The 24,769-nt window shown below is 40.4% G+C and overlaps 2 protein-coding genes across 3 annotated transcripts; one reads left to right on the forward strand and one right to left on the reverse strand.

The window, feature by feature from the left end:
* The first annotated feature begins 39 nt into the window (after positions 1-39).
* On the forward strand, positions 40-6,706 carry TRMT61B (tRNA methyltransferase 61B). The gene is made up of 7 exons (XM_080408397.1): positions 40-594; positions 689-791; positions 3,716-3,906; positions 4,948-5,039; positions 5,454-5,689; positions 6,323-6,403; positions 6,589-6,706. The coding sequence occupies exons 1-7, from the start codon at positions 82-84 to the stop codon at positions 6,630-6,632; spliced, it is 1,260 nt and encodes a 419-aa protein (XP_080264523.1). The 5' UTR covers positions 40-81; the 3' UTR covers positions 6,633-6,706.
* A 136-nt stretch (positions 6,707-6,842) lies between these two features.
* On the reverse strand, positions 6,843-24,633 carry SPDYA (speedy/RINGO cell cycle regulator family member A). Of its 2 annotated transcripts, XM_080408403.1 has the most exons (8): positions 21,195-24,633; positions 13,922-18,486; positions 13,047-13,293; positions 11,956-12,014; positions 11,617-11,702; positions 9,895-10,066; positions 8,485-8,782; positions 6,843-6,975 (listed from the first exon to the last, which is right to left on the reverse strand). In XM_080408403.1, the coding sequence occupies exons 3-8, from the start codon at positions 13,273-13,275 to the stop codon at positions 6,887-6,889; spliced, it is 933 nt and encodes a 310-aa protein (XP_080264529.1). In that variant the 5' UTR covers positions 13,276-13,293; positions 13,922-18,486; positions 21,195-24,633; the 3' UTR covers positions 6,843-6,886. The 2 variants fall into 2 exon arrangements, 1 of the variants encoding a protein (XP_080264529.1); XR_013931477.1 differs by lacking the exons at positions 6,843-6,975; positions 8,485-8,782; positions 13,047-13,293; positions 13,922-18,486 and having other exon boundaries at positions 9,905-12,014; positions 21,195-24,006.
* Between the last annotated feature and the right edge of the window lie 136 nt (positions 24,634-24,769).

Raw genomic sequence — 24,769 nt, forward strand, 5'->3', positions numbered from 1 at the left:
CGCGCGCCCCGAGCACGCCACAAGGTGCGTCATTGAGGCGCGCGGGGCGACGGCTGATCTCGTTTTCCCGCCTTGTCCCTCATGAGGGTCTGGCGCGGGATGAGGCGGGCCGCCTCCTCTGCCTTCTCCTCCGGGAATGGGGCGGTCCCCGGCGGCAGGCCTCGGAGGCGGGCGTGGGAGACGTCGCTGTCGCCGCTGGAGCGGGTGAGGCGGCTGCTGCCGCCAGAGGAAGCGGCGTCTGTGGGGCGGTGTGCGGCCGCCCCTCAGGAGATGAGGACGGACGGCCCTCAGGAGATGATGGAGGCGGCCGGCCCTGAAGCGGCAGGAGCGCGGCCCAGCCCTTTCCGCGCTGGGGAGCTGGCGCTGGCGGAGATGTGGAGGAAGCACAACACGACGGTGAAGCTGATGTGCCGGCTGGCGGCGGGGGCGGTGTTGGCTAGCTCCGGCGGCCTCCTGCCCCATCGCCACATCATCGGGCAGCTCCCCGGGCAGCTGCTGCGCACGTCGGCTGGCCGGCAGCTGCTGCTGAGGCGGCCCTCGCTGGAGGAGTACGTGCTGCTGATGCCGCGGGGGCCCACCATCGCATACCCCAAGGTGCTACTTGTTTGACTGTGGCCGGGAGGTGGCAGGTCAAATCTGACTCTTAGTTTCCGAGGCTGATAACGGGCCACGGTTTTGTCACCCACAGGATATCAGCGCTATGTTGATGATGATGGATATCCACCCGGGAGACACTGTTTTGGAAAGTGGCAGCGGGTCTGGCGCTATGAGCTTGTTTCTGTCAAGAGCAGGTGAGAACCTGGTTTTGGGAAATGTCAAGGCAGTGCAATTCCCTTATCACACGTTGCCTTTCTTTTGACCAAATACTTATGACCAGTTCTTAAAAGTGTTGCTGTATTTCAGATGTTCACATATATATATAGTTTGTTGACTTAAAGGAATGTTACATCAGTGCCAAAGCCAGTGCAGGGGCTGCAAACTGTTTTAGCTGTATTTCAAGGGCTGTAGCACCAAGGTTTACCAAAGGCCCTGCAGAAAGCTGAGTTTCAGTCATTGTTACTGGCTTTGCCTTAACTGTACTAGACTCTTTCTCCAATCTCTTGCCTTTCTCAGTTTCCTTTTCCTCATTTTGATGGATCGCATGAGTAATCAGATTGCTGGGTACCAGTGAAAAAGCTTATGTGAACACATGCTGTTGTTTTTTTCATGTTACAGCTAGCCTGGTTTGATCTGGGTCTCCGTGCTCGGAAAGGTAGAGAGCCTTTGCACTCAGCAGCATAAGTGAGACCAAAACCTCACCCATCAACTTCATGTTATCTGTAGGCATCCTGTTAGCGGACACCATTTCAGAGTAATTTGATTTATGGGCTCCTGATAGAACAACTTCCTTGAGGAAAGCAAACAAAAGAAACAAACCCCATAGTTTGCTGTAATTGCTTCACACACCTGAAAAACAAAGGGCCATTTCAATTTGTTTTCCAAATTTTTAAGTGTGTTTCTGCTATTGCAGAATACTTCCCTTCTCTGCAATGTTAAAAGACTTTTGAGGGTAAAGACAGGAACTTCATCATGGATCACCTTGACCTGATACAGCAGAAAAATACGAGTTCGTATCCTGAAGGCTTATGTTCTAAGTCAGCATTTGTAACTGCGTACCTGAGGGTGCCAGCAGCGGTCACTAAACCTGAGAAACACCCATGTATCCTGAGCTGCTGTGAAACCCCAGCATTTCTTTTTCACTATTTCCCAATGTTTGTTAAAGATCAGTATTATAGACTTTCTTGTCTTTGTAAAATGTTTACAGTTTGAGCTGCCTTTGCAGTTATGTTCCATATCATTCAACAGTTGAACACACAAAACATTTCAATCCTGCCTAGAGGCAGCCCGTATCAGTGGTAGGTGATGTGAGGGAGACACGCTTAGGCTCTTGTGAGGGAGGCAAACTGAACAAATCTGCTGCTCTCTTGTTTCAAGACCATTAAATAACCTCAGAACTAGCAAATCTGTTTTCTTTTTCTCTCCACATAACTGCACTGTCTTATCTGCTGTCCCTTGGCATCTGCGTCAGGGTAACAGGGCTTTTTAGAAGCATGAGTTTTTCTGAGGAGCTTTAGTATTCAGCAAGTATGTTACCAGTGCCATCGATCCAGCCCTGTGCTGGGATGCCAGGTCACACTGCTGAGATCACGAGGACCTAAGAGTGGTTACACAGGGAATGGTACAGACTGGAGTGCATCAGGAGCTTAAAACAGGCAAAGGCATGTAAGCAGCACCAAAGGGAATCTGGAGGGTCCCCTACTGAGACAAACAGAGCAGTTTGTTATTCTTAGTTCTTTGTTTAGCCACAGTAATCTCCATCTGACACACTAGTTCAGTTGAAAATGCTCAATTTAATGATCAGCCATTAAATGCTGCCCCAAGACCCCTTAGCTGCAGGTGGTCTTGATACACACTGGGCTCAGGTTTTGAGGTCAGTGGTTGTATCCCTGCTCCCCCCTTTCTGCCTCCTGCTGCTACTCTTTAGTTCCTTCCGATCATTCTACAATCAGCCAGGTTTCTTTGTAGTGCCATGACAGGACTTTGAAGACAGTATGCAAAATCAAAGCAACCATTGCTGCTGCGGAAGCTGACAAAAGAGATGAAACTCTGAGCTTCCCATTCCAGAGATGCATTTGGAGAGAGGGAAAGTAAGGGTCCCTAGCTTTCCTCATCCCCCTGCGCAAGCAGACCTTCAACCTGAAGAAAGGTTGAATGCCTGATGTTGGCTAAGGCAAAAGTTAGCTTTTGCTAAATACAGCAAATTATTTTCTGCCTTGGGTATTTAGTCCACTGTGGCAGTTTCATACAAACACACCTGAACTTACTGATCATTCCTATTATCTTTCAATCTTGTCCAATGGTTTCTTTCTGATTAATTTAGCTGTAACTGCCAAGTCAGCAAAATCCTTGGCATAGCCTGAGTATCCTGGTAGCACTTCTGTTATGAAGAACACTGTGTATTGGACTCATGGTAAATTTCAGGATAGTAAATTTATACTTAAAACAAGTAATACAATTATTTATTCGTTACAAACAAGAACAGGAGACTAACACAAGCCTGTGTCAATTGAAGAGTACACTTTAAAACTTGTCTGTGGGGCTGAGATCAGTGAGCATGTCTGGGGATTTCCTAAGCCCAACGCCAAGAAGAATTTGGATTTCCCCAACCCCAAGAAGAACAAGTGAAGAACTACACAAGGAAAACAACAAACTCTTGTAAAAAAACAGTACTGTCAAAAACACTCAAACCCAGCAGTTTCAAATCTTACAACAGAAGTAGTCACCGTCTGTCAGCTTTATAGCACCTGTGAGTAGTGACCAGTGTTGCAGCTTTCTCAGCTGGTAGCTCTAGCAGAAGAATCGTAGGTGGACAGGGCCACGGATGCTCAGGTCCTCCCTTGCTGCAGGAGTTACTTCAGGAGGATGCTAGGAACAGTCTGTACTACTATAAACATGCTTTGTCTGTAAAAGAACTAACTCTGCCCTTTTATCTGAATATGTTTATTTTAAAGGTAAAAGGAAAAAAAATGGCAATTGATTAGATCATATGGGACTATATCCTGAAGAGAAGTTGAGACTTAAAGGTGTACTTCTGTTATTTACTACACCACTTTTTTCGAAATTGTTTATTGCAGGGGGAAAAGCAGTAAGTCTAGTGTCTTTTGTCTGTTTTCAGTTGGGCCCAAAGGACATGTTATAAGTTATGAAATCAGAGACGATCATCATAATTTAGCTAAGAAGAATTATAACCACTGGCGTGCTGCATGGAAAATAGGGCATATGGAAGAGTGGCCAGATAATGTAGAATTCATTCTTAAAGACGTTTCAACAGCTGCTGCGGATATGAAATCTGTAACACTTGATGCAGTAAGTCCAAAAAATCATCCCATTTGACATTTACCTTTTCGGCATATATTAAAACCTCTAGCACTCACACACACAATAGGATTCCCATATCTAGTTTAACATGGAAAAAAAAAGTTAGACCTTCATCAATGAAAGAAACATTGTGATTTTTTTGGTCAGATTTCATTTGGGAACCTGTAATGAAAACCTTGAAAATACTTGTAAGATGATACACTGTAGTACAGAAACATTACACTTAAGCACTGCTGTCTTGCAGGAAAGGCAAACTTACTTTCTTGTATTTTGGAAAAAGGGATATATTTGCATCTAAGGCATGTACTTCAAACATTAAACTTAAGAAAAATACGTAAGCTTATTGAAAATACAAATAGATAAACACTTTGCTATCAGCTATACAGAATGCACCATGTAACTAAGGCCTAAGTCAGAGTAAGGAATGCTATTGCTTGCTCTCCTGGCCTGCTTTTTGTAGCCAGATTTTGTAAAGGGAGCTGTGCTGGGGAAGAGAGCTAGATGGTAATCACTCTTCCACGTAAAGCAAACTACTTGCATTAACACTTTAAACAGTTTTCTAAATCTTGTAACAAACAGCAAGCTAAGACATTGAGACTGTAGTAGGATCTTTTCATGATAAAGATGCACTTGAACGTTTGTGGGTTTTTTTACATTTGAAAACTAGATACCCAAAAGGTGTTAGTAAAAGTAGTTGTCTAAAAGTTTTTATTAACATCAACATTATGGAATATAATTAGTAGGAGGTTTAATGTTAGTACAAGACTACTTTATTTGTGAAATGCTACTCGCTGTTTTAATAGAAATTCATCTGGAAGTAGCAAGGACTGGGTTTTGTAAATGTAAAAACCTTAGGTTTCTCTAAGACTTTGAGAGGCAGTAACAAAACTGGCTTGTGATTACAAAATGCTGTTGTATGCATTCGTTTTCCATAGATAAACCTTGTTTTTTCAAGCATTGTTGCTATAGGAAAAAAATCATATATTAATATTTACTTGGAGAACATATATATATATCTTTGTCTTGCAGGTAGTTCTGGATATGCTTAACCCTCAGTCTGCTCTGCCTGTTGTACACCCAAGACTGAAACAGGGTGGGGTGTGTGCTGTCTATTTAGCGAAGTAAGTGTTTACTTCTGGTACTCAGGCATTCACACAGGTATCATCAACATCATTACGAAACCAAACATCTTTTAAAATACACATCCACCATTAATGAAATGTTTAATGAAATTATTTTTTTTCCCTCATGTAATTTTTTGGGGGGAGTTGCATGCAGTATAAATTAAAATTGGCCAAATACCTTCGCCTTTAGTTTGGGAATGTTCTCATTATGCACAGCAGAAGTTTCTACTTAATGACATCCTCAGAATAACTGTACTGTTTCCCAATTCAGTAGTCAGGCTGTTAGCTCATTTACCCTAAACCTGAAGGACCTCAAAGGTAAAGAATGTGACAAAGGCAGTAGAATTGAGACTAACAGCGTAGGATTTGAGTTTTCAAAATACTACTTTATCCTTTGCATTTCTTCAAAAGCATCACACAGGTTATTGACCTTTTAGACAGAATACGGACCTGCAAAATCCCTTTTTTGTGTGAAAGGATCATTGAGGTAACTCATAGAAATTGGTTGGTACTCCCTGCTAAAATCAAGAATTGCAAATCAAGCCAAGCAGTTGAAATGCAGGAAAATTCTGAAGAACCACCTCAAAAGGAATATGAAGAAATCCACACTCAGGATCAAGTAGTTCTTAAAGAACGCGAAGACTATGGTAAGAATTATTGCTGATGAGATATCCTGTTACTGCAATTTGATAATCCAAGGATATAATGAAGGCAAAGTTTGTAGGAAGAGGCACTTTTTTTTTCTTAGATCAGCTGAGATAGTTATGAAGAACAGACAAGCTGTTGGGACAGCCTAGACCTTGGCAGGTTTGAAAAAGGATATATTAAAGATTTAAGTTTAAGTATCTTTTTGGAAATCTAGACTAACTAGAAAATAAATTGCAGTCTTCAAACGTAAAGAATGACTGCCCTTGTACTACTGCTTTCAAATTTTTATTTTTTAATAAAATTCAGTCCTTTATACTAGTCCTGTAGCTGCTTTAAAGGACCCTCATGGGCTTAAGGATTCTGTAGAAGAAACGTTACCAGTGTGCTCTGTTTTTCAGTCATGCTGTTCTGGCAAATCCAAAAAAGATGCCTCATGCTGGTATAGATTTGCAAAATCCATAGTAAAGCAAAGAGGTCTGAATATACTGATAGGTGACAACAGAGCACTTGAACAGAACCAAAAAGAAAGTAAAAATATGTCAAGGAAAAATAATCAATGTGCATTGGCAACTCTGGTCTGTGTGTATGTCTTAAACTTGTGGGAAAGAATTAAAAGAAATTAATTCTCACAGAATCACTTTCTGACGATGCTGAAACATACTGCTCTGTGCCTTATGTTGCTAGACCATCTTATTGGCAGGATGCTCACTCAGGTAAGACACCTGGAAAATGTTCTTTTACCTTAAATGTTTAGTAGTGTTTTATTTTCAAAAATACCATTTTTTTTACTAGCATTTGTCATGTTACTATATCATGAAATCATACAACTTGTAATAATAAAATAACTATTGCATATTGAAATACTAAAGTAATACCTTGTTTTGTTTTTTTTAATTAGCATTCCTTACCAAGCTGAGAAAGATTCGACCACTGCTTTCTTGACGCTACTGAGATGTTAGCTGCTAATTTGAGTATGGTATGACGATAAAACAAAATGTTACAAAGTAGCTGCCACATTTTGCAAGTTGTGTAACTTTTAAGTAAGGACTGCTTTGATTTCTTCTGCATATAGAATTTGAAATCCCACCTACTATTTGAAGGGAAAATCCTTAACAGAATCATTGGGTGTGGTGGTGCGATGCATCACAGACTGGTCCGCAAAGCATAGTATCTGCTTCTGTCTCATGGGGTGTATTTCATTCTTCATTGCTGGTAAACCAGTCCATGGATTTGTCTTGGTTCAAGGTGCCATCTGGTCTCCTATTGCTGGACAGGGTCTGACAGTCTACCAGAAATAAAGAGGAAAAAAATATAGTAAGAAAATAATGGACTGAAGTCTGCCCTTCCAAATGAAAGTGCAGCAGCTTCTGACTTCACTGACTACCAACAGGTGGCTATCACTTTATCTTACAGTTGTGCTTTAAGAATACTGTTCTTAAAGAAACTGAAATTCACTGAATTTGTTCTCTTGATAAAGAAAAAGACCAGTTGCTGACATGTATAGCTTAGGTTCATTTTTAGCACCCATGCTGAAAGTTGCCTGTGGAGTTTGCTGTATATAAAGCGTTCTCAAAAGGTCAAAATAACCAGTTTTTTCTGACCTGTCCGATCTGACTGTCAGATATGAAAAGGAAGACCTCTCAAGTAAAAATAGATTTAGAATTAAGTCTTTTTGGGTCTCATTTAAGGTTTACACATAAGCATGTGGTGATGTTTAACACATTCAATTTTAATAAATGACATATTGTAGACACCTGATTTGTTCTGTATCTCAAGGAAGATTCAATTGCCAAATTTTTCAAAGTTACGGGATCCTTTGAGAATCACAGTTGTACTGAAGTTGTCAAAAGGAGTAATACAATCCTGCTATAATAGTGAAATTTTGGATATTAGTGAGAACATATGCAAATAAAAAACAGAGCTATAATAACTCTAAATTTAAAGTATACCAAAAACTGCAGTGGTTGAGGCACATGAAGGTGTCTTTGTGGAACAGGCCTTATACAGTTCCCCCAGGCAGTCTGCATCTCAGGTGTGTTCCACTCGATACATTAAATGATAAGCCTTTGCCCCTGTAACTGCTGTAATGCAGGCTTCTCATACAAAGGCTCAGGACACTGTTTTGAGTAGGTTATCGTGCAAAGGTTCAATTACATAAAACAATTTTCACAGCAGACTCATGTATTGTTTTCTACTTGTATCCCAAAGGAAATTTTGTATACATTCTGTCAACAATTGAGATACACTTAAAGGAAAATGTGAATTGTGCTTTAATGTATGTCCAAACTGATGACAGCAGCTGAGCAGTCTGTCCTTTCTAAAAACAGTGCTCTCAACAGGAACACTTTTAACTCTTATTAAATGCTTTTAGTGTAACACACACTCTTTTTAACTGACATGACATACACCAGTGTTTTTAATTGTTTCTTCTAGCCAATCCCAAGTGTTTAAAATTGGATTCTCAATTTAATTTATAATGCCAGAATAGTAATAAATGCCTAAGTAGACTGAAACACAGCCCAAAATCTACTGTAGTAGCAATCTGAAGAGACTCCAAATAAAGCAGTTGGTCATTCCAGGAAGTCAAGAGACAAGATGGGAAAACGAAAATGAAACCATGGTTCATTTTCACACTGGAAGCAGACTGCTGCCAAGTTCTGTATTTGTAATGGGGATGTCTGCCCACACAGAGAAGTCGTCTCTTGCCAGACCAAGAAGGACACAGTAGTCCCCACAGCAGTCCAAAGGGCAAATATGGCCCTAACTGAAAATTATTTGCAATATTGAACCATACCTTGAGCATCATAAAAAGGAGAGTCAACAAGCATTTCTTCATTTGGAAAGCTGTCCTTTGAACTCTGCGATGAACGTAATTCCCTCATCTCCAAAGTGCTGGTAGATGAGGAAGAAGATGATGACAATCCTAGTCGTACAGATCTTCCTTTCTTACCACAAAGCAGGCAGTCTGTAGGAGTAGCATTAGGTCCTCGGGGGAGCTGTACTTCGTCATCATTGTAGCTTCTCAAAGCTCCGCTGTGGTGCAGCGAACGTTCTCGCTGCCATATGTAATGTGTTGGAGCAATAGCCATCACCTGTCAAACAGCCATTAGATCAGAAACTGTAAAAATAACGGGAAGACATGCAGCTGAAAACAAGGGATCCAATTCATGTACAGCAGAAAATTAATACTACGTAGGTGGAATGGGCATCACCTGTGATCCATCTGCTGCTCACTAGGAAGTTTGCTGCCTTAGGAATGAGTAAGTAAATCAGTTACGAATCAGATGTGGAAACAACAGTTTACAGCTTAGTATATTCACGTCAATCATCACAAATACCAGCTTATGCTTCGTATGTTGGACATTTACCAACTACTGAAGATCAAGTAGATGGATAGTCTTGGTTCACACCATGACTGAACTAATGATCGTTGGAAGCTGGGAAGGTATGCTGGGAAAACCAGTATACATTTGCCTTGCTTCTTGTACTTTTACCATAAGTATCTAATCCCATCCTCAGAGATGGGATTCTAGAATAAATGAGATTTTCTTTTCCACCAGCTGTAGTAAACATGTTCTTAGAAGATGACAGGGCTTTTTCCAGATACATTCCACCTGAAAAGTGAGGAATGTCTGTTTTCCCTCCTAGTATATGTTTGAAAAATGTAGGTTGTAACACTGCATTAATAGTAGAGAATGTTAAAAGTGTGTCCTTTGGAGATTTTTTTTTAAATGCAGTGAAAAACCGTTAACTGAAAAAGTCAATTGAAGTTATATTATTAATTTTGAAGGGATTAAAATTTCACCTGAGGTGCTCAATTTTATTTAAAGGTTTTTCTTGTGTAGAAACTTATAATTTGTAAAGCAAACACAAAAAAATATTTCTAAGGTAAATGAAGTGCACAACCAATGTGGTAAATTTTAAAGAAAAGTATCTGCATAAAGCAGAAAGATTTGTGTCAATAAAAACTTCACTTTCAACAGTAGTGCAGTGTAAAATATTCTAGTCTACCTTAAAAGCATAGTTTCAAAGAATGTATTTCGAATGCAGAAGAAAAAAATAATCACGGAGGGCAAATGAACATTTTAGCTGCATCTTTTCTTTGCTATGGCTTGCCTATGTACTTTAGGGAAGAAATTGCTAGCTGGTATTAATTGCCATTTTCAGCTAGTTTCAGCATCTACAATAATAAAACCCTCCCTACCTCTTCACAGCAGCGTCTGCTTACAATAGCCCTGTAGTCAATTCTGCTCCACAGTTGATCTCTTAATTTTAAGAAATCAGGGAAGAGCTTTCTCCAGGCTTTTCCCAAAGCCCATGGGAAAATGTCATACTTTGATTCTTCATCGTCTTCTTCCACTGTATTTGCCAGATACCTTCAAACATACATATGCTCGTGTTCGTAAGTATTATTCAAACTTAAATCACAGTATTATTTCTAATGTTAAAAGGCATAATACTGAAGTAGGGTTTTTTCCTAGTATTGTGAGAAAAAATAGCCAAATACAGTCTGGAGCACAGTATTTTCTTAATCAGAAATTTCCATATGCATCGTTTGGGTAAATAAAAATGTAACTTCAGCTCTTATAAAAACTGCTTTAACCTAGAGTCTCCTAAATGAGTTGATACGCAAGAAGTAACATATCCTGATAGCCTTCTCCAAACTGGCAAGATAGCCTTGCACTAAAATGAACAGTTTCTGAGTGGCATCTCTAAATAAAGGTTAAAACCTATCTTACGAAATCTTAAACTTCACATTTTCTACTTTATGGATTTTAGCTATTCTTGGAAAATTATGTTGCTCACATTAAATTAGTAGCAAACAACTCAATACAGGTCTACTTTCATATATAAATGAAAACCTTAAATTAATTTTTCATGTACATATTTCTCCCTTCCCTCACCATGTGCTACTTTGGCTTCTGGGTTGTCTTTTCACACAGCAGGAAAATACTTCCTCTGGATCCACCTAAACTCCTGTAAATCATACCTGAAAATGCTATGACTTTTAAGTCTCCCCAGTTTTCTCACTTGCTCCTAACTCACCAGTATTCCCTCTAGTCCCAGTCACACCAGACCCTTTGTCCCCTTCTAATCCTCTCACTCTTCTGGCCTGGCTTTTCTCCCTTCAGGGGAGTCAGATGGCTTCCTCCTCTGTGCTCTTATGGATGCTACCCAGAATACCATTTAGAGCAGAACAGCCATCTTTCTCCCCGCACTAATGGGTAAATCAGAGTATCTGAGAAGCACTATTACGGAGAAGAGTGACCTGGGCACCGTAACACTATGAAAGAAAACACTCTGTTGTTATAGCCAAACATTGAGAGAGTATACAGGCTTAGTAAAAGCAGACTACGGATTGCACCTCTGTTTCAAGGTATAGAAATCTCAGAACTGCTCAAAAAAGTTCTCAAAAATTCTCTAGCTACATTTTTACTGTTGACTTAAATCGTGTTGACAGAAACTTTAATAAAAACTTACTCCCGAGGTGCGTATCATGATGAAACATTTCAGTACAAATTACTTAAATGCTGACATATAAAATAGGGTCTTAGAACAAGGAGTGTAAGCCACGTATATGTTGCCATGTATTGTCCTGCACATATTTCTTGTAACACTAAAAAAAGTTCACAGATTTAGTTGGGTAGGCAGAATGCCACGCTATGGATCACTACACCAATACAAACGTACCCTCACTGCTGCTCAAGCTTGTTCCGCACAAGCGGTCATCAGGGGAGGAATGCCAAATTTGCACTATTTGTACATAGTATGTAGATTACGTTTCTATACTTCAGATAGAACCCAAACCACTACACAGAGAGTAAAAGAAGTCTCATCATATATCATAATTATCAGTGGCATGAACCAAGGAATAAAATAATACAATGTTTATGCTAATAAAACCAGATGATTTAAAAGTACTTACAAAGCGACAAAGAAATTGATTCTGGTATGCTCATTTATCGTGAGGTTAGCCCTCTTGAAATAAACAAATGTCATTGCCAAGAGATACTGTTTTAAAACATAAAATGAAGTATCAATGTATTGTCTCAGTATATAATTTCAAAAAATGCACATTAATCTTGTATCAAGATATTTGGATCACTTTTATCAATTAGAAAGCCTAAATTGGGTTTCTCGAAGCTTCTAATATAAACACATTAGAAAGAAATTATGGTCTGTATTTGCATTACAGTATCAAGTGATTATGGGCAGATTTTCCACTCAACTGATACGCCGTTAACTAAGATGGAAATGCTCTTACCTTGTCTGCGATTTTGCAACAACTGTCCATCCAAAGGAAGTCTTGGATTAGATCATCATCTGCAACAAAAGCAAGCTATAGCATTTCAAAGGCCAAAATTGGTTTTGTTAGAAGGTATTTGTAAATAAATAACAAGTGGTCCTTTTATTAAACCAAACAGAAGGAAAGAAACAAGACCCACCAGCAGAGAACAGAAAAACTGAGGGGAGAAAGAGATTAGGTGTGAAAAGTGACAAAAGAAGACAAACTACCAGAAAGGCAAGGTGGAAAATCTGGTGACTGCATTTCACTCTCAGGAATAATAAGTGAAGATAAAAAATCACCACTATTTTTTCTATTTATGTAACTTCTTCCTGTGTTAAGTGGTTCCATCTAATAGCACACTATTACTTCCGGTGAACTGTAGAATGTTAAGATCTCTGCACTTTGATTACCTGACAGCCTTTATAAGGCAATACTTTATTATTTGTGGTTGGCATTTCAGTCTCTGTGAACATGTACTACAATAGGACTACTGCAGACTCTGATTCACTTCTGTATTCAAGGTTCAAATAAAAACGTGTGATCTTCTACTATTACTTACTCTCTTCACTAAAATAAATACAAAACCTTATACAAAAGAGACACAAATGCAAAAGATACGCTACAACTCCTCTGATTCTCTTCACATTCCACTTCTCACCCTAAATGTTTATTCCCACAATAAATAACATGTTTATAAGACTGGGATTCCAGCCTTTTTTAAGCTTTATGTAAAAAGAAGTACATTGTTTTACAAGTATTTGTTGAAATATAAGAGCAAATAGAAAGGAAAGAGAAATAATCATAAAAGGAAGTATCATACCACCTTGGTTTCATTTGTAATTTAAAAATACACTTTTCAGCATTTTTGTAGCCCTTCTTGTATTTTAAGCTTATCCATTAAACATTTATACACTAAAACATAACAACAAAATACATTTAGACAAAGACATGGCCATCAGTATCAATATAAAAAGCACTCCCAAAATTACAGAGTTTAGAAAATATACTTGCTTAAATAGTTTTCTGCTGTTCAGTCAATACATTGGTATCTGTCATTATTAACCTACCAAATAATTTAAAGAAAGCTGTCATTTCCTGACGCTGAATAACTAGACATGGTCCCTTTGGACATTTATATTTATGTCTAGAAGTCTTGTTTTCACAATTTTCTTCATGGTCTTTAAAAGTAGGCCGCTTTAGTCTAATTAGCTTTTTTTGCTGATATGATCTGGATGCACTGGATTTTACATGAACAGTGACAGTGGCAGGTGTCTGACACACTGGATTGTGTCTCATTTTGGTAAGTAAAGGTTCCTGTTAAAAAAGAAGAAATCAATTACAAAAATAGTCAATTTCAGCAGCAGCTCTCTGTATTTCTTTTGTTTAAATGAAGCATTTCAGTAGAGCTTGTACGTCAGGTGGTAAAAAAAAAATTGTCTCAGTACCAGTGTCCTAAGCCTTGTGCCCTAAGTAACTATGTAAACTTAATTTAGCTCTAATTTGATAATTTGATAAATCTCTTGTTTTCAGTGGAAGGAGCCTTCAGGCCTCCTTTTTCCATTCAGAATTTTGAAAAACGGGGAAGAAAATCTTCTCCAGAAAAAGCCATTTGTCAGATCCTCATAGTCCTACATACTTTACTTAGATTTACCAAAAAATCTTCATTCCTCCCCTCCAATTTGTGATTGTGTATTTTTAAAAAGAACATTAAGAAGCACAGAACCATAATTAAGGCACGTAAGATGAAAATTAAAATCTTCAAGCTCATAATTTTTCTAATGCTTGGTTATAGCCATTGGGACTAAAACTTATCCCTCAAGTAGGACATACCCTGAAGGCATAGCCAAGGAAACAAACCCGAGGTGTTTGTAACTGTAAAAATCAAGAGATACCAAATGGAGCACGAGGAAAAGTATTTTTAGACAGGAGCAAATGCACTTACTTCACCAGTAGGCCCCTCCACAGAGCACGGGGCTGCCGGAGACCAGCTCACCGCAGCCTCCCTAGCTCTCCAGCTTTTAGCCTGCTGCCATACAAACAACAAAACAGCCCTTCCCTGGTGGGTAAGATTCCGCTGTGCCGGCCCCCCGCAGGTAAGCCGGCAGGGCCGCGGTGGCCCGCCGCGGCGACCCAGCACGGCGCAGCACAGCGCCGCGCTCCCCTCAGCAGCCTCACCCTCACGCCTCAGCCCTTGCCGCGCAGGGCGACATGGCGCCCCTCGCAGCCAATCAGAGCACGAGACAGCCACCCCAACCAGTCAGGTGGCAGGACCCTCTTACCTCCCCTACCCTCCCGACGGGCGGCCAATCAGAGGCGGGCAGGGCTGTTGCTATGCGGGCTGGGGGCGGTGCTGAGGCGGGAGGCCCTGTGGCCTAGTCCGCCTGTCCCAGCGTCCCGCTCTCCCGCGCTAGGCGAGGCGCGGCGAGCCCCGCAGTCGGCGCCGAGGGCGGCGCTTCCCCTCGCGGCCCGGCCGCCCAGCTCTCCTGCCGCCGCTTGTCTGGAATCTCTCTGCTGCCCGACCAGCAGCTTCCTGAGGCGGCTAAGCGGCTCCCCAGAGCCCCAGGACGTGAGGGAGAAGGCATACCTTTCAAAAGCCATTACAAACACAGGCACGCCATACCCTGCTACTGCTTCCCACAGAAGCAATTAATACGTGCAGGATTATGCAGTTACTCTAAGGCAGTCTACTGGAATGTAAAAAGAATGAGAACCTCCCTTCACTAGCGACATTTGGTATAAAATCTTACTGTCTCTTGTTACAAGAGCTAAAGAAGTATTCTAGGAAGATGGCAAGAAATGCTCCAATTTTTTTGCTCCTCCTGTACAGGTCAATTAAAGTGTAACTGCCCTCATTTGCTATGAGAGCAGAGGCCTTTTTACTCCTTCCTCATCTTTCATTAATAATTTGCTAGATGTTTTTATTTAGGCGCACAGGGTTAGTGAGCGTGTTCAGGGAAAGGTCATACCCAGTTTCTGGCTGCATGCTCCAGAGAGAGGAAAAATCTATCAGACAGTAAATGTGCAAACTAACAACATCTGCGTGGGATGGGCCGAAATTGGGAAACAGCAGAGCAGAGATAATAGCAAGCACATCAGAGGGGCAAAAGTCTGTTTTTTGAAGGTCCTTCTCCATATACACATATGCAAGGTAATTCCACCTGAACTAAATTGGTATTTATTTTTGCAGAATACTTTTTGTCTAAGGAACTCAAAGCACTCTTCAATTAGTTACCATGCATTTGAAAACTGTGGAAAACAAAGTAAGGGTAAGTTACAGAAACTTCCCCACAACCACCTGAACCGCTCAGACTAGGGAATAAGCTTCTGTCATTTTTTTGCCCTACTGTAAAACATAAAACTGCAATGATAATTGTGAAGCACATGCTTTCTTGCTCTTCACACCGTCACATTTTTATTCCTTGGCTCATTAATAAAAAGTGGCTTACAATGCAGATCTTCACCCACACAGAGCTTTTCAGGGTTTGTATGGGTTTTTTTCCTGTAGCTCTCCCCTTTCTAAAATACTTAATTTTTGAGCTGGTGGTTCGGCAACAAAATACTAGAAGATTTTTATTTTTCATTCATTTTCACTCCCAAAAAATCTGTTACAATCAAGTTATTCAACAGGTGCCGTGACTGTTAACCCCTGCGGTACTGTCCCTCACCTCACAGAACCCAGGGCTCTGCTCTGATACGGACGAGCTGCCTCACCTTGACTCAGGCTGAGGAAACTGCAGCCGGGAGGAAAAGCTGCAAGGAAGTTTGCAACTTTACCTTTTCTTCCTTGCAGGACTCTGCAGCCTGAGGTAGGATGGTTGAGATAGGAGTGACTCAAGGATTCAACTTGGAAACGTCATGGAAAAACATCAGCATGGAAAGGTTGGTGCCTGAACCCAGTGACAATAAGGAAATAGATGTTTACCCGACTCTAAATTGTCTGCATGATATAGCAGACTTAATTGGCTCTCAACTTTGCATATTATTAACTATAGTTTATGGAAGGTTGTTGATCAGTTCATCCCAGAATATGGAATGTAGCTTTCTGATTTCCAAGTCAGCTTGCCGGACATCAGGGGGCACTGTTTCACCACCAGCAATTCAAACTGGCCTAACGCAGCATTTGTCTAGCGTAGTACACTGGATTTCACCTTTTAATTCCTACTTCCTACAGGTGAACATTTGTCCTGGTTTCGGCTGCGATAGAGTTAATTTTCTTCCTAGTAGCTGGTATAGTGTTGTGGTTTGGATTTATTGGGCACCAAAGCCAGCTCAGTTCAGGTTTCTACCACAACAACAACATAAAATCCATTTAGCTACTTTTCATCTTTGTAAATTACCACAGTTTGAACAGATTTTCTCTTAGAGAAAGATAATGAATACAACCTGGGTCTGAAAGACCTGAGATTCTTAAAAAAATCTTACTTTTTGTGAAAAAAAATATTTCCATAAATGCACTGGCACTCAATTACACGAGACACGTAGTTACATAGCTATCCAGTAGCTGGTCCAAAGAGGCAGCTGCAGAGCAGTTTGCTTCATTTAAATGAAAAACAAACTTTACAATTTTTCAGTGACTGGGTTCTTTACAGATAGATTAAGAAGCATCACTGAAGAAAAACACAGGGTTAGTATTTTAATAAATTACATTTGGGATATACATTTTGTAAAAATCTTTTAAGATTTGTGAGGTAGCAAAGCATATCTCTTTGGCCTCTGATATCCTTTCCAGTGAACAATTTTTTTGTTAAAGACTACAAAGTACCATAGGAAGAACACCTGGTATTTCTTTTCAAACAAAGTCATGAAGAAGAACCACTGGTGCTTTTAAATACAGATCATTGTTCATAATAAAGGATCTGTTTTTCAATTATAGACTTCTACTTATTGCAGAGTGTGAAACAGAAGAGGGGAGGAGGTAAGTCTCTCTTCCCTGTAGAGATGACTCATGACCTTGTTGGGGGGAACCCAGCCTCTCAATCAAGTATGTTCTACATGAAACACACACAGGCTGAGCTTGATTACTAAAGACCATAACAAAACTAAACATTCACCTAAAAAGCAAACTCTGGACATGTGGTTAACTCTTTCAGAGTAAAGGGTGTAAAAAGTCACACAAGTTTCAGTAAATTAAAAAGGAACAGATAAACCACCTCAACCCACATCTATCACCAGAAACCTGTTTTTTTACATGGGAAGAGAGTAAGGATTTAAATGAGTTGTGTGAAACAAATCATTACGGCATCCTGGTGCCTGGGCTAGGACTAAGCATAACAGACTGAATATGGCTTACCTGTTTGCTACTTGAGATAGCAAGTAAGTACTGGAAAGGGGCCTTACAGCTAAATCCTTGCTTTTGACAAATGTTACAGTATGATTAGAACTATAAATGGTCCAGTGCCACTCAAGCGTATGTCACTGATGGATGAATGGACAGGAAAACTGGTTTTGGCTTTGTTTACTTGAAAAGAACATCTAAGCATACAGCAGGGTTTTCTAATGCTTTAGTCCAAGAGCAGCTGTAGTTATGCTCAGGTAATGAGAAATTCAGGAATTGGAAGAAAAAAAACCACTGGGAAATTACACAGTGAATGAGAAATGTACTGACTAGACTAATACAGCAAATGGTAAAAGAATGTGAAGGCTGCCAGAAAAGACAGTGCATGTTTAAACTTGTTTAAACTTCTGCATACTTCAAAACAGCCAAGTACTCTGCAGCAGCAAATCTAAGTACTGGGGACATAAGTTTGAACTTGCTGTTCATTCCTGCTGTAAATAGACTGATATATCCTGTATGAACTTAAATAATTCAAAGCAGACAGTGGAAGCCTTAAAGATTTATTTTTAAGGATTGGTACTTCTGTGCTGATTGTAAATGAAATGAAGTAGCCTTATCTGAAGAGTTCAAATTACTTTGTCAAAATAAATAGATGAAATAGACTACACTAGGTCTTCCACCATTGTGTCACAAAATGGCAAGTGATGAATTATGTATCTCTCAACATCAGTAACTCAAAACTCTGAGTGCATATTTTACATTAAAGGGAAAGGAGATGAACTGTACAGAACTCCTTTAGAAGGTTTTTTTGAACCTTCAGACATCATCCACCATATTCTAACTTTTTAAAGCCACTAGAAATTGCATTTTGCATTAGCAAGTATTTAATAACCATGGTTATTTGTTACCCAGTTGTGCCCAGGCTCTTTCTTCATGCTGCATTGTGCAAAGAGCACTAATAAACAGGACTCCTCTACACCACCACAATCCTGGAGACATTTGTTCCAGCTGCCAAGAGCACCAGGCTTCCTGAGACACAGGTGCAGAGCAAGGAGCAGGTGTGCGTCAGCCATGCCCAGGGCACTGCTGGTGTACTTGCGCATGTGCAGTCACTGGGTTGCCTACATTCGCATGGAAAAATGCAAACTCTTCAGCTTCTGTTTTTCTCCTCTTTCCCCTCAGAATGACCTAGCAACCCCGAGACTTCAAAAACCTTCTTGATGAAAATGTAGCTAAACCAATAAAACATCAAGAATTTTGCTTAAACATTCTTATAAAAATCACATTAGCTCAAAATATTCCATTCACATCTAGTGAAAACACAAATACATAGCCTCACTGGCGTAATGTCTGTGTACACATTAGTACGCAAAACCACAAAAGATCTAAGTAACTGACTATCCAGGAAACACAGCTATCTCTTCATCTAGGGACATCAAAAGTAAGAAAACTTTGGTGCTTTCAAAATAATGTCCTAATCCTTTTCCTGAAGGCAAGTTCAGCATTTCTTAAATAATAGCTGTTTGAGTGTATTAAGAACAGCTGGGAGCCTTCAAACTCTAGCTGGCTTACAATCCTGTAAGTGGGCAAAATGCATAAATTGCATCAAATCTTCCTCATCTCATTTTCCAATTCCAAACTTTACTCCTCAAGTAATTCAGATCACAGACCCTTTCAAACACAGGGTATCTATTGATTCTCTGTTTTTACACTGTTAAACACAATTGAACCTTTGTCCCTGACCACAGCCCCTATAATACAAAACAACAGTAGTAATTTAAGACAGGACAATTTCTCTATTGTCAAGAGCCTTATTTTCATGGTGTGGCATTCAGAAGACCTGCCCCAGGAAAGGATTAATCAAAAGTAATGTAGCTATAATTTCTGAAGTAAGGGGAAATTATTTTCATATGCAAATGGCTTGGCTGAAATCCCCTCATGCTGCTAAGGAAGGAACAGCACCAAGTTCAGTAGTGGGAAGACAGGACTTCAAGAACAGCCCTTTGGAGACTAAAACAGCCAAGTTAAAATGAGAGCTAGAAAGATTCTGGAGTCTTTTTTTTTTCCCCACTCCCATCCAATGGTCCAGGTTCCACATGGTTAAATTAGAGTTGACACAGTTTGTTAAACATTGAAAGCCCCTCCCAAGAAGCAATGGGGTCTGTAATTACTCCCAGACAGGTCAAAAAGCTTTCTTGTTTCTCTGAGTTCAGTAATCACAAGTTGTAAAAGTTCTCTCACTCAGAGATTGAAGCAATAAAATGACTAGTACAAAAGCTGTAAATTAAAGTGCAAAAAGAAACAGATGAACTTTGGTAACAGCTATTGCTAACCGAAAAAATAAGGGAAATTCATGAGCTAGGAAAGTAGTCAAAACACAAGCAATTAATTTCAGCAATAAAAAAAAAAACTTTCTCTGAGCTATGGAACACCTAGCTCTCTTAACCTCACTCTTTGCTGGCCATTGCGTTACACTACATGGTGTTTGTGGGATGAGATTTTTCTGCTCAGCTCATGGGTGTATTTATTCACCTTTGCTTGGGGTATGGCTACACACACAAGTTAGTGAGGCAAGAATGGGTGGGGATTTAGAGCACGTTAGCTGCTCAGCGGAAACTGCCTGTGTGCATGCTATGACCCTGTTTTTGTTGAGGAGTAAATGTCTTCTGCTTAGTGCTAGGTACAGCTGTGTCCATAGGTTGCTACTGTGGGTCATCTGACATACTGTAAATCCACATCCTAGCTAGTCCTGTAGGGACCTGTACATATACATAAGGCTGACACAAGCAAATTTAATGGCAGACACCTTCAGGTTGTGAGAAAAGTACTTAATGTGCCTTCTGATAACAGCATACTGAGAGACAGGACAACTATCTGTCTGTAAAACCATCTGCTTTGGTTCTGCCTACAGCACAGAGATGTTGTCATGCAATAAAACATGTTAAAAACTACTTAAGACTCTCTCAAACAGTTTTTAACAAGTGTTTTGACAAAATTCCATCTGTATCTTCCTTCACAGAGAATGGCTAAAAGGGGGGAAAGAAAGAAAAAAAGTATCTTGGATGCCAGAACTGAAACAATTTTAGTGTAAATGGAGCTTCTCTTACTACAGCTTGTGATCTCGTGTTTTCCTCCAAGCCCTTTCCAAACCCTACTAAACCAGTGAGTGTTCTGAGGGGTTGGGCACAGCGTGACATTAATAGGCTTGCTTCTCTGCTATGAAGTAGTCTGCATTAAGAGTTATTAAGGTGTTTTTTTTATATCTAATGCTGCACATTTTAATCAGGTTTGAATGCTGACAATAAATGTTCTGAAGATGCTGTCAGTACAAGAGCTATGGAGATGTATTTTCAGGTAAGTAAAGACAAGGATGACAAGCCTGTTACTGACCCCACCCACTGGGGTTAAGACTAAGCCCTGGCAAAGAGGTGAGGATGCCACAACGTGTATCAGACAGGTTGGTTTCTATAATCCTCAAAGACGTAAACAGAACATACATTAATTGCATGAGCATTTCTCTCCTGTGGCTACACCCTGTCTAGTTTTATGAACCTCTGAACCAACAGCCCTTTACCTCCTAGCAGATACTCTTACTTTCAGTCCAAGGTCTCCAGCTTGATAGAGAATCAAGCTGTGGGCTTCTGGTGCTGAGGACAGCTTTGTGAGTGTTGCCACTACCTCTGAAGCAATTTCTATCTCCAGTGTGCATGACAATTTTGGCAAAATACATAGTTAAGTTTATAAACTGTGTTATTATTCAAAGGAAAAAAAAGTCCTGATCTAGAAACAGGCCAAAACCAAACAACACGTGTAAGCTAGCTTTTTCCCCCCCCCCCCCCCAGCGTTCAGAAGTATTTAACCAGCTCCATATGGCCAAAACATTGAAGTTCTCCATGACTCTAAATGTTCTCGTTATTCAAATCAATGTAACAATACTTACCTCTTATAAGGTGGTTTTCAAACCTGCAGGAAAATAAATATGCAGAAGCACTGGTTTTATTACACTTCTTTGAGCAGCATATACCAATTTGTCAAGGCATGGAATCTTCAGAAACACACAATGGACAAAATATAGTATATAGTTTCTTAATATTGTCCTCTTCCTACATTCCTTTCAAGGCTTCATTCTATGCAGATAGTGCAGTCTGGAAAAAAAGTTGAACACAAACATTCTAAAATTGTCCTAATAAAAAGTTCCTGAGCAAATCTATAGTACAGATAATATATATAGAAACATCTACAGTCCAAAAAAACTGTTCGCGCTTTTGAGCATAACACTGTTTCTGGTTGTTTCTAACTTTGTAACCAGTTTCTAACCAGTTACAAGTCATGATGAATTTTCAAAAGTCATTAATTTTGTTGGGAAAAGATTAGTAAGACTATGTTTTGCAATTTAATATAATACATGGCCTATTTTCTAGGGACGAGACTTTGGTTATCTTTAGAAGGGTACACCCAAACCCGATCAGGTTTGCAGCTTCTGAAGAATCTCAGCCAGAGCTAGATTGCCACACACTCCAATGGCACTGATCATGCTCTCTCCACTCATCTCTCCGATCTGCTGACCCACAGTGCATGTCACAGCCCCACCTTGCATCGTTTCCTGATACTTCAGGAGTGATTCATACACCCCTGCAACTTTCCCTGAAAGCAGATTTTGTCTCTTTCCTGTGCCTGGGGAGTATCACAAAACCCACTTACCCAATTTCTAGGGAAGACCCAAAAATGACCTCATAAAGACCCAGGCCAGATCTCAGAATTGCACTGATTCTTATTCACTTCAGAAAGAGCTGGATTTACCTCCTTGGATCTGATTCACATGTCACTGAAGTCAATAGAACATCTCCCACTGGTGTCAGCAGCTCTTGAGTGCTTCAGTGAAATGAACTTTATTCTCCAAACAGATCTGGCACAGATGAAAGTTACAGAGCAAAAGCTGAAAAACACAGGTCACGTAAGTTTTCCTCATGTAAGTTTACATACTCTCTAGGGCCTGGTGATCAAAACAAAATCTTTTCTTTTTGCTCTATGATACAGTCATGTGCTTGTAACTTTTAAATTATAATTTGTCTGAGCTGTAATTATGCTTTAGTAAGTGTAAACCACAACTAGCCTACACTGCACTGCCTAATCAGCAATCAGCTATTTGATAAGGAGGTAACTCCAACAGTTGATAAAATTATCCTGTTTATAAGCAATACACAAGGCCTTACCTTTAGAACTATACACTGAGGAAAAATAATACAGAACAGCCACTCAATAAGGTCACGTATTACAACACAAAGAGTTACGTATTGCCACAAAAAGCACAAAAATGACACTGCCTTCCAACCCTCTGGACACCAAGCTATCTGTGTAATTAAGCTACTTTGTTCTTAACTTTTTAACCACATGCCTGCTCTGTTGGCTTTGATTCTACAGAGAAGCTTCCCTCACAATAACCCGGAAATCGGGTAAGATTAATGCCATTGTGAATGGTCCTTCACTTCCATTGCTTTGCTGGGGAATTACATCACGTGGAACAACTCCCTCTGCTTCTAAAATACTGAGCAATGTTTAAACAATAACTTCTTCAGATTTGGAAACCTAGGGAAATTATAAGTAACTAGCTCTTCATTAGCCCCTGCAAATTAAAACCAAATTAAATGCTGTATTACAAAAAGCAACACAACGCACCTATCTTTGCACCACAGTTATGGTATGGCTTTCTATACCTGAATTAACAGTTCAGGGAAAAAACATGATGTGCCACACCAAAGAGCCAGAACACACTGAAAGAGGCTTCTTTGGTCCAAACAAATACCTAAGACCGTTCAACCCTTAGGCACTAAAGGTTATGGCAATTTTTTCCATACACTGACAACAAAGATCTGTGTGGTATTTGAAAGTGATTGAAAAAGCAGCACACTTTCTGTAGCAGTCACTGTCTCAAGACTGCAGACTCAGGCTGGGATTTTCAATACGAGGCACAGAGTTTTACCCACACTGACCAAGGGCCAGGAGAACAAGGAGGATTAACATGTACCCAGCCTATTCTGTGCTTCTATATTTACATATAAAAAAAAAAAAGGCTGCCTATCATAAAATGTATTGTTCTTCATTATGAAGGGTCATAGTTCAGCTTGGCAATTCAATAATAACAGGGTAACTCTTCCCATCTTGAGCAAACCAGTACATTTACATAGAAAATTAGTTTTACAGTAAAGCAGGCATTTCTGAGCCTATTGTTCCCGCTCACCTTTCCGATGAATGCCATCATTTGACAGCAGCAATGCGAGAAGTTCATATCCTAGACTTCATAGTCTTCCAAAATTTTCACATTGTTCTTATATGAATCCTTGACAAGTGTAACTGAAGAGTATTAAGAAGCCACACAAAACTACAAGGATAATCAAGAATCAATTAAACCCTGCAAAACTCTAATTGGGGCTATACCAGGAGCAGACGCAAAGCACAGCCATTTAACTCGGACCCAGGCGAGTCAGCACCCACCCAATTTCAGCAGGACACTGCAGACAACAGTAAATACAAAACCAGAGATACAATACAAATACAGCTGCACACAGAGACAAAGCCTCAAAGATAGCTAACCTTCACTTACATCTCTGCATGTGCAAAAGTTTAACACAGTTTCATTAACTGAGGTCTGCGTGTACAAAAGCAGCAATGTTATAGTGAACATGAACACTAGTGAGAGGAAAGTTCAAGTCTTTGTAAAAGTTGGTCTCTCATAAATGCGGGAAGAGACTTAAGAGGGGTGTCATTCTGGTTTTCTCCTCTACTAAAATAACTTGTTTTCCTATGACACTAACACATCTTCCAGAAAGATCTACGTATATGCTTTAACTGAACTAATAAACTCAAAAAAAAAAAAAAAAAGCTTCAGAAAATACGTGTTCAATGTACCATACCCATCTTCTGCCTTCCGTTCCGGCATTGCTTCGACACTCTGGAAAGCCATTTTAAAACCCGCAGCAGGCCTTCCTGCATCCCTCCCGCGCAGCCTCGCAGGGCTGTGCCACTGCCACCATTCTGTCAGCTCCCAGCACGCCATGCTGCTGCCAAAGCACCCAGGGCTGGGCTGCTGAACAGAGACGGCAGCACCAGGAGCCACTCTGCAGAGCAGTCCGAAAACACACACACATACAAAAAAAAAAAACCACTCTACACCAAAAAAATTCCACAAAAAAAAACCCAGACAACCCACAACCAGCCAGAAGATCCTCAAGAAACGGTTTATTCTACACGAATAGGTATTCTAGTTTTTTGTAACTGAGGGATCATCAGGATTGAAACGGCAAGTCCTCACGGTATAGTTCAAAAGGCACCACTGGACACGAACAAAGACAGCCGTCGAGGGCGGGTATCTATTACCGGCTCAGCGGGCCCGGCGCAGGCTGCGGGAGCGGACCGTGGCCGCCTGCCCACGGAGGGGAGCCCTGAGCCCGCCGCTCCCCTCAGGAGAGGGAGGCGCGGGGCCCGGCGCCGGGGCAGAGCCCTCACGCTCGACTGCCC

Source organism: Falco punctatus, assembly GCF_963210335.1.
Source record: "Falco punctatus genome assembly, chromosome: 12".
In the NCBI taxonomy this organism is placed as follows: domain Eukaryota; kingdom Metazoa; phylum Chordata; class Aves; order Falconiformes; family Falconidae; genus Falco; species Falco punctatus.

Coding starts and splice junctions, on each gene's coding strand:
- TRMT61B (XM_080408397.1), top strand. CDS start 82: ATGAGGGTCTGGCGCGGGATGAGGCGGGCCGCCTCCTCTGCCTTCTCC. Junction 595..688: donor CCACCATCGCATACCCCAAG/GTGCTACTTGTT, acceptor TGTCACCCACAG/GATATCAGCGCTATGTTGAT. Junction 792..3,715: donor CTTGTTTCTGTCAAGAGCAG/GTGAGAACCTGG, acceptor GTCTGTTTTCAG/TTGGGCCCAAAGGACATGTT.
- SPDYA (XM_080408403.1), bottom strand. CDS start 13,275: ATGAGACACAATCCAGTGTGTCAGACACCTGCCACTGTCACTGTTCAT. Junction 12,015..13,046: donor AGCTTTCTTTAAATTATTTG/GTAGGTTAATAA, acceptor CTTTTGTTGCAG/ATGATGATCTAATCCAAGAC. Junction 6,976..8,484: donor TCCTTTTTATGATGCTCAAG/GTATGGTTCAAT, acceptor TATTTCTGGTAG/ACTGTCAGACCCTGTCCAGC.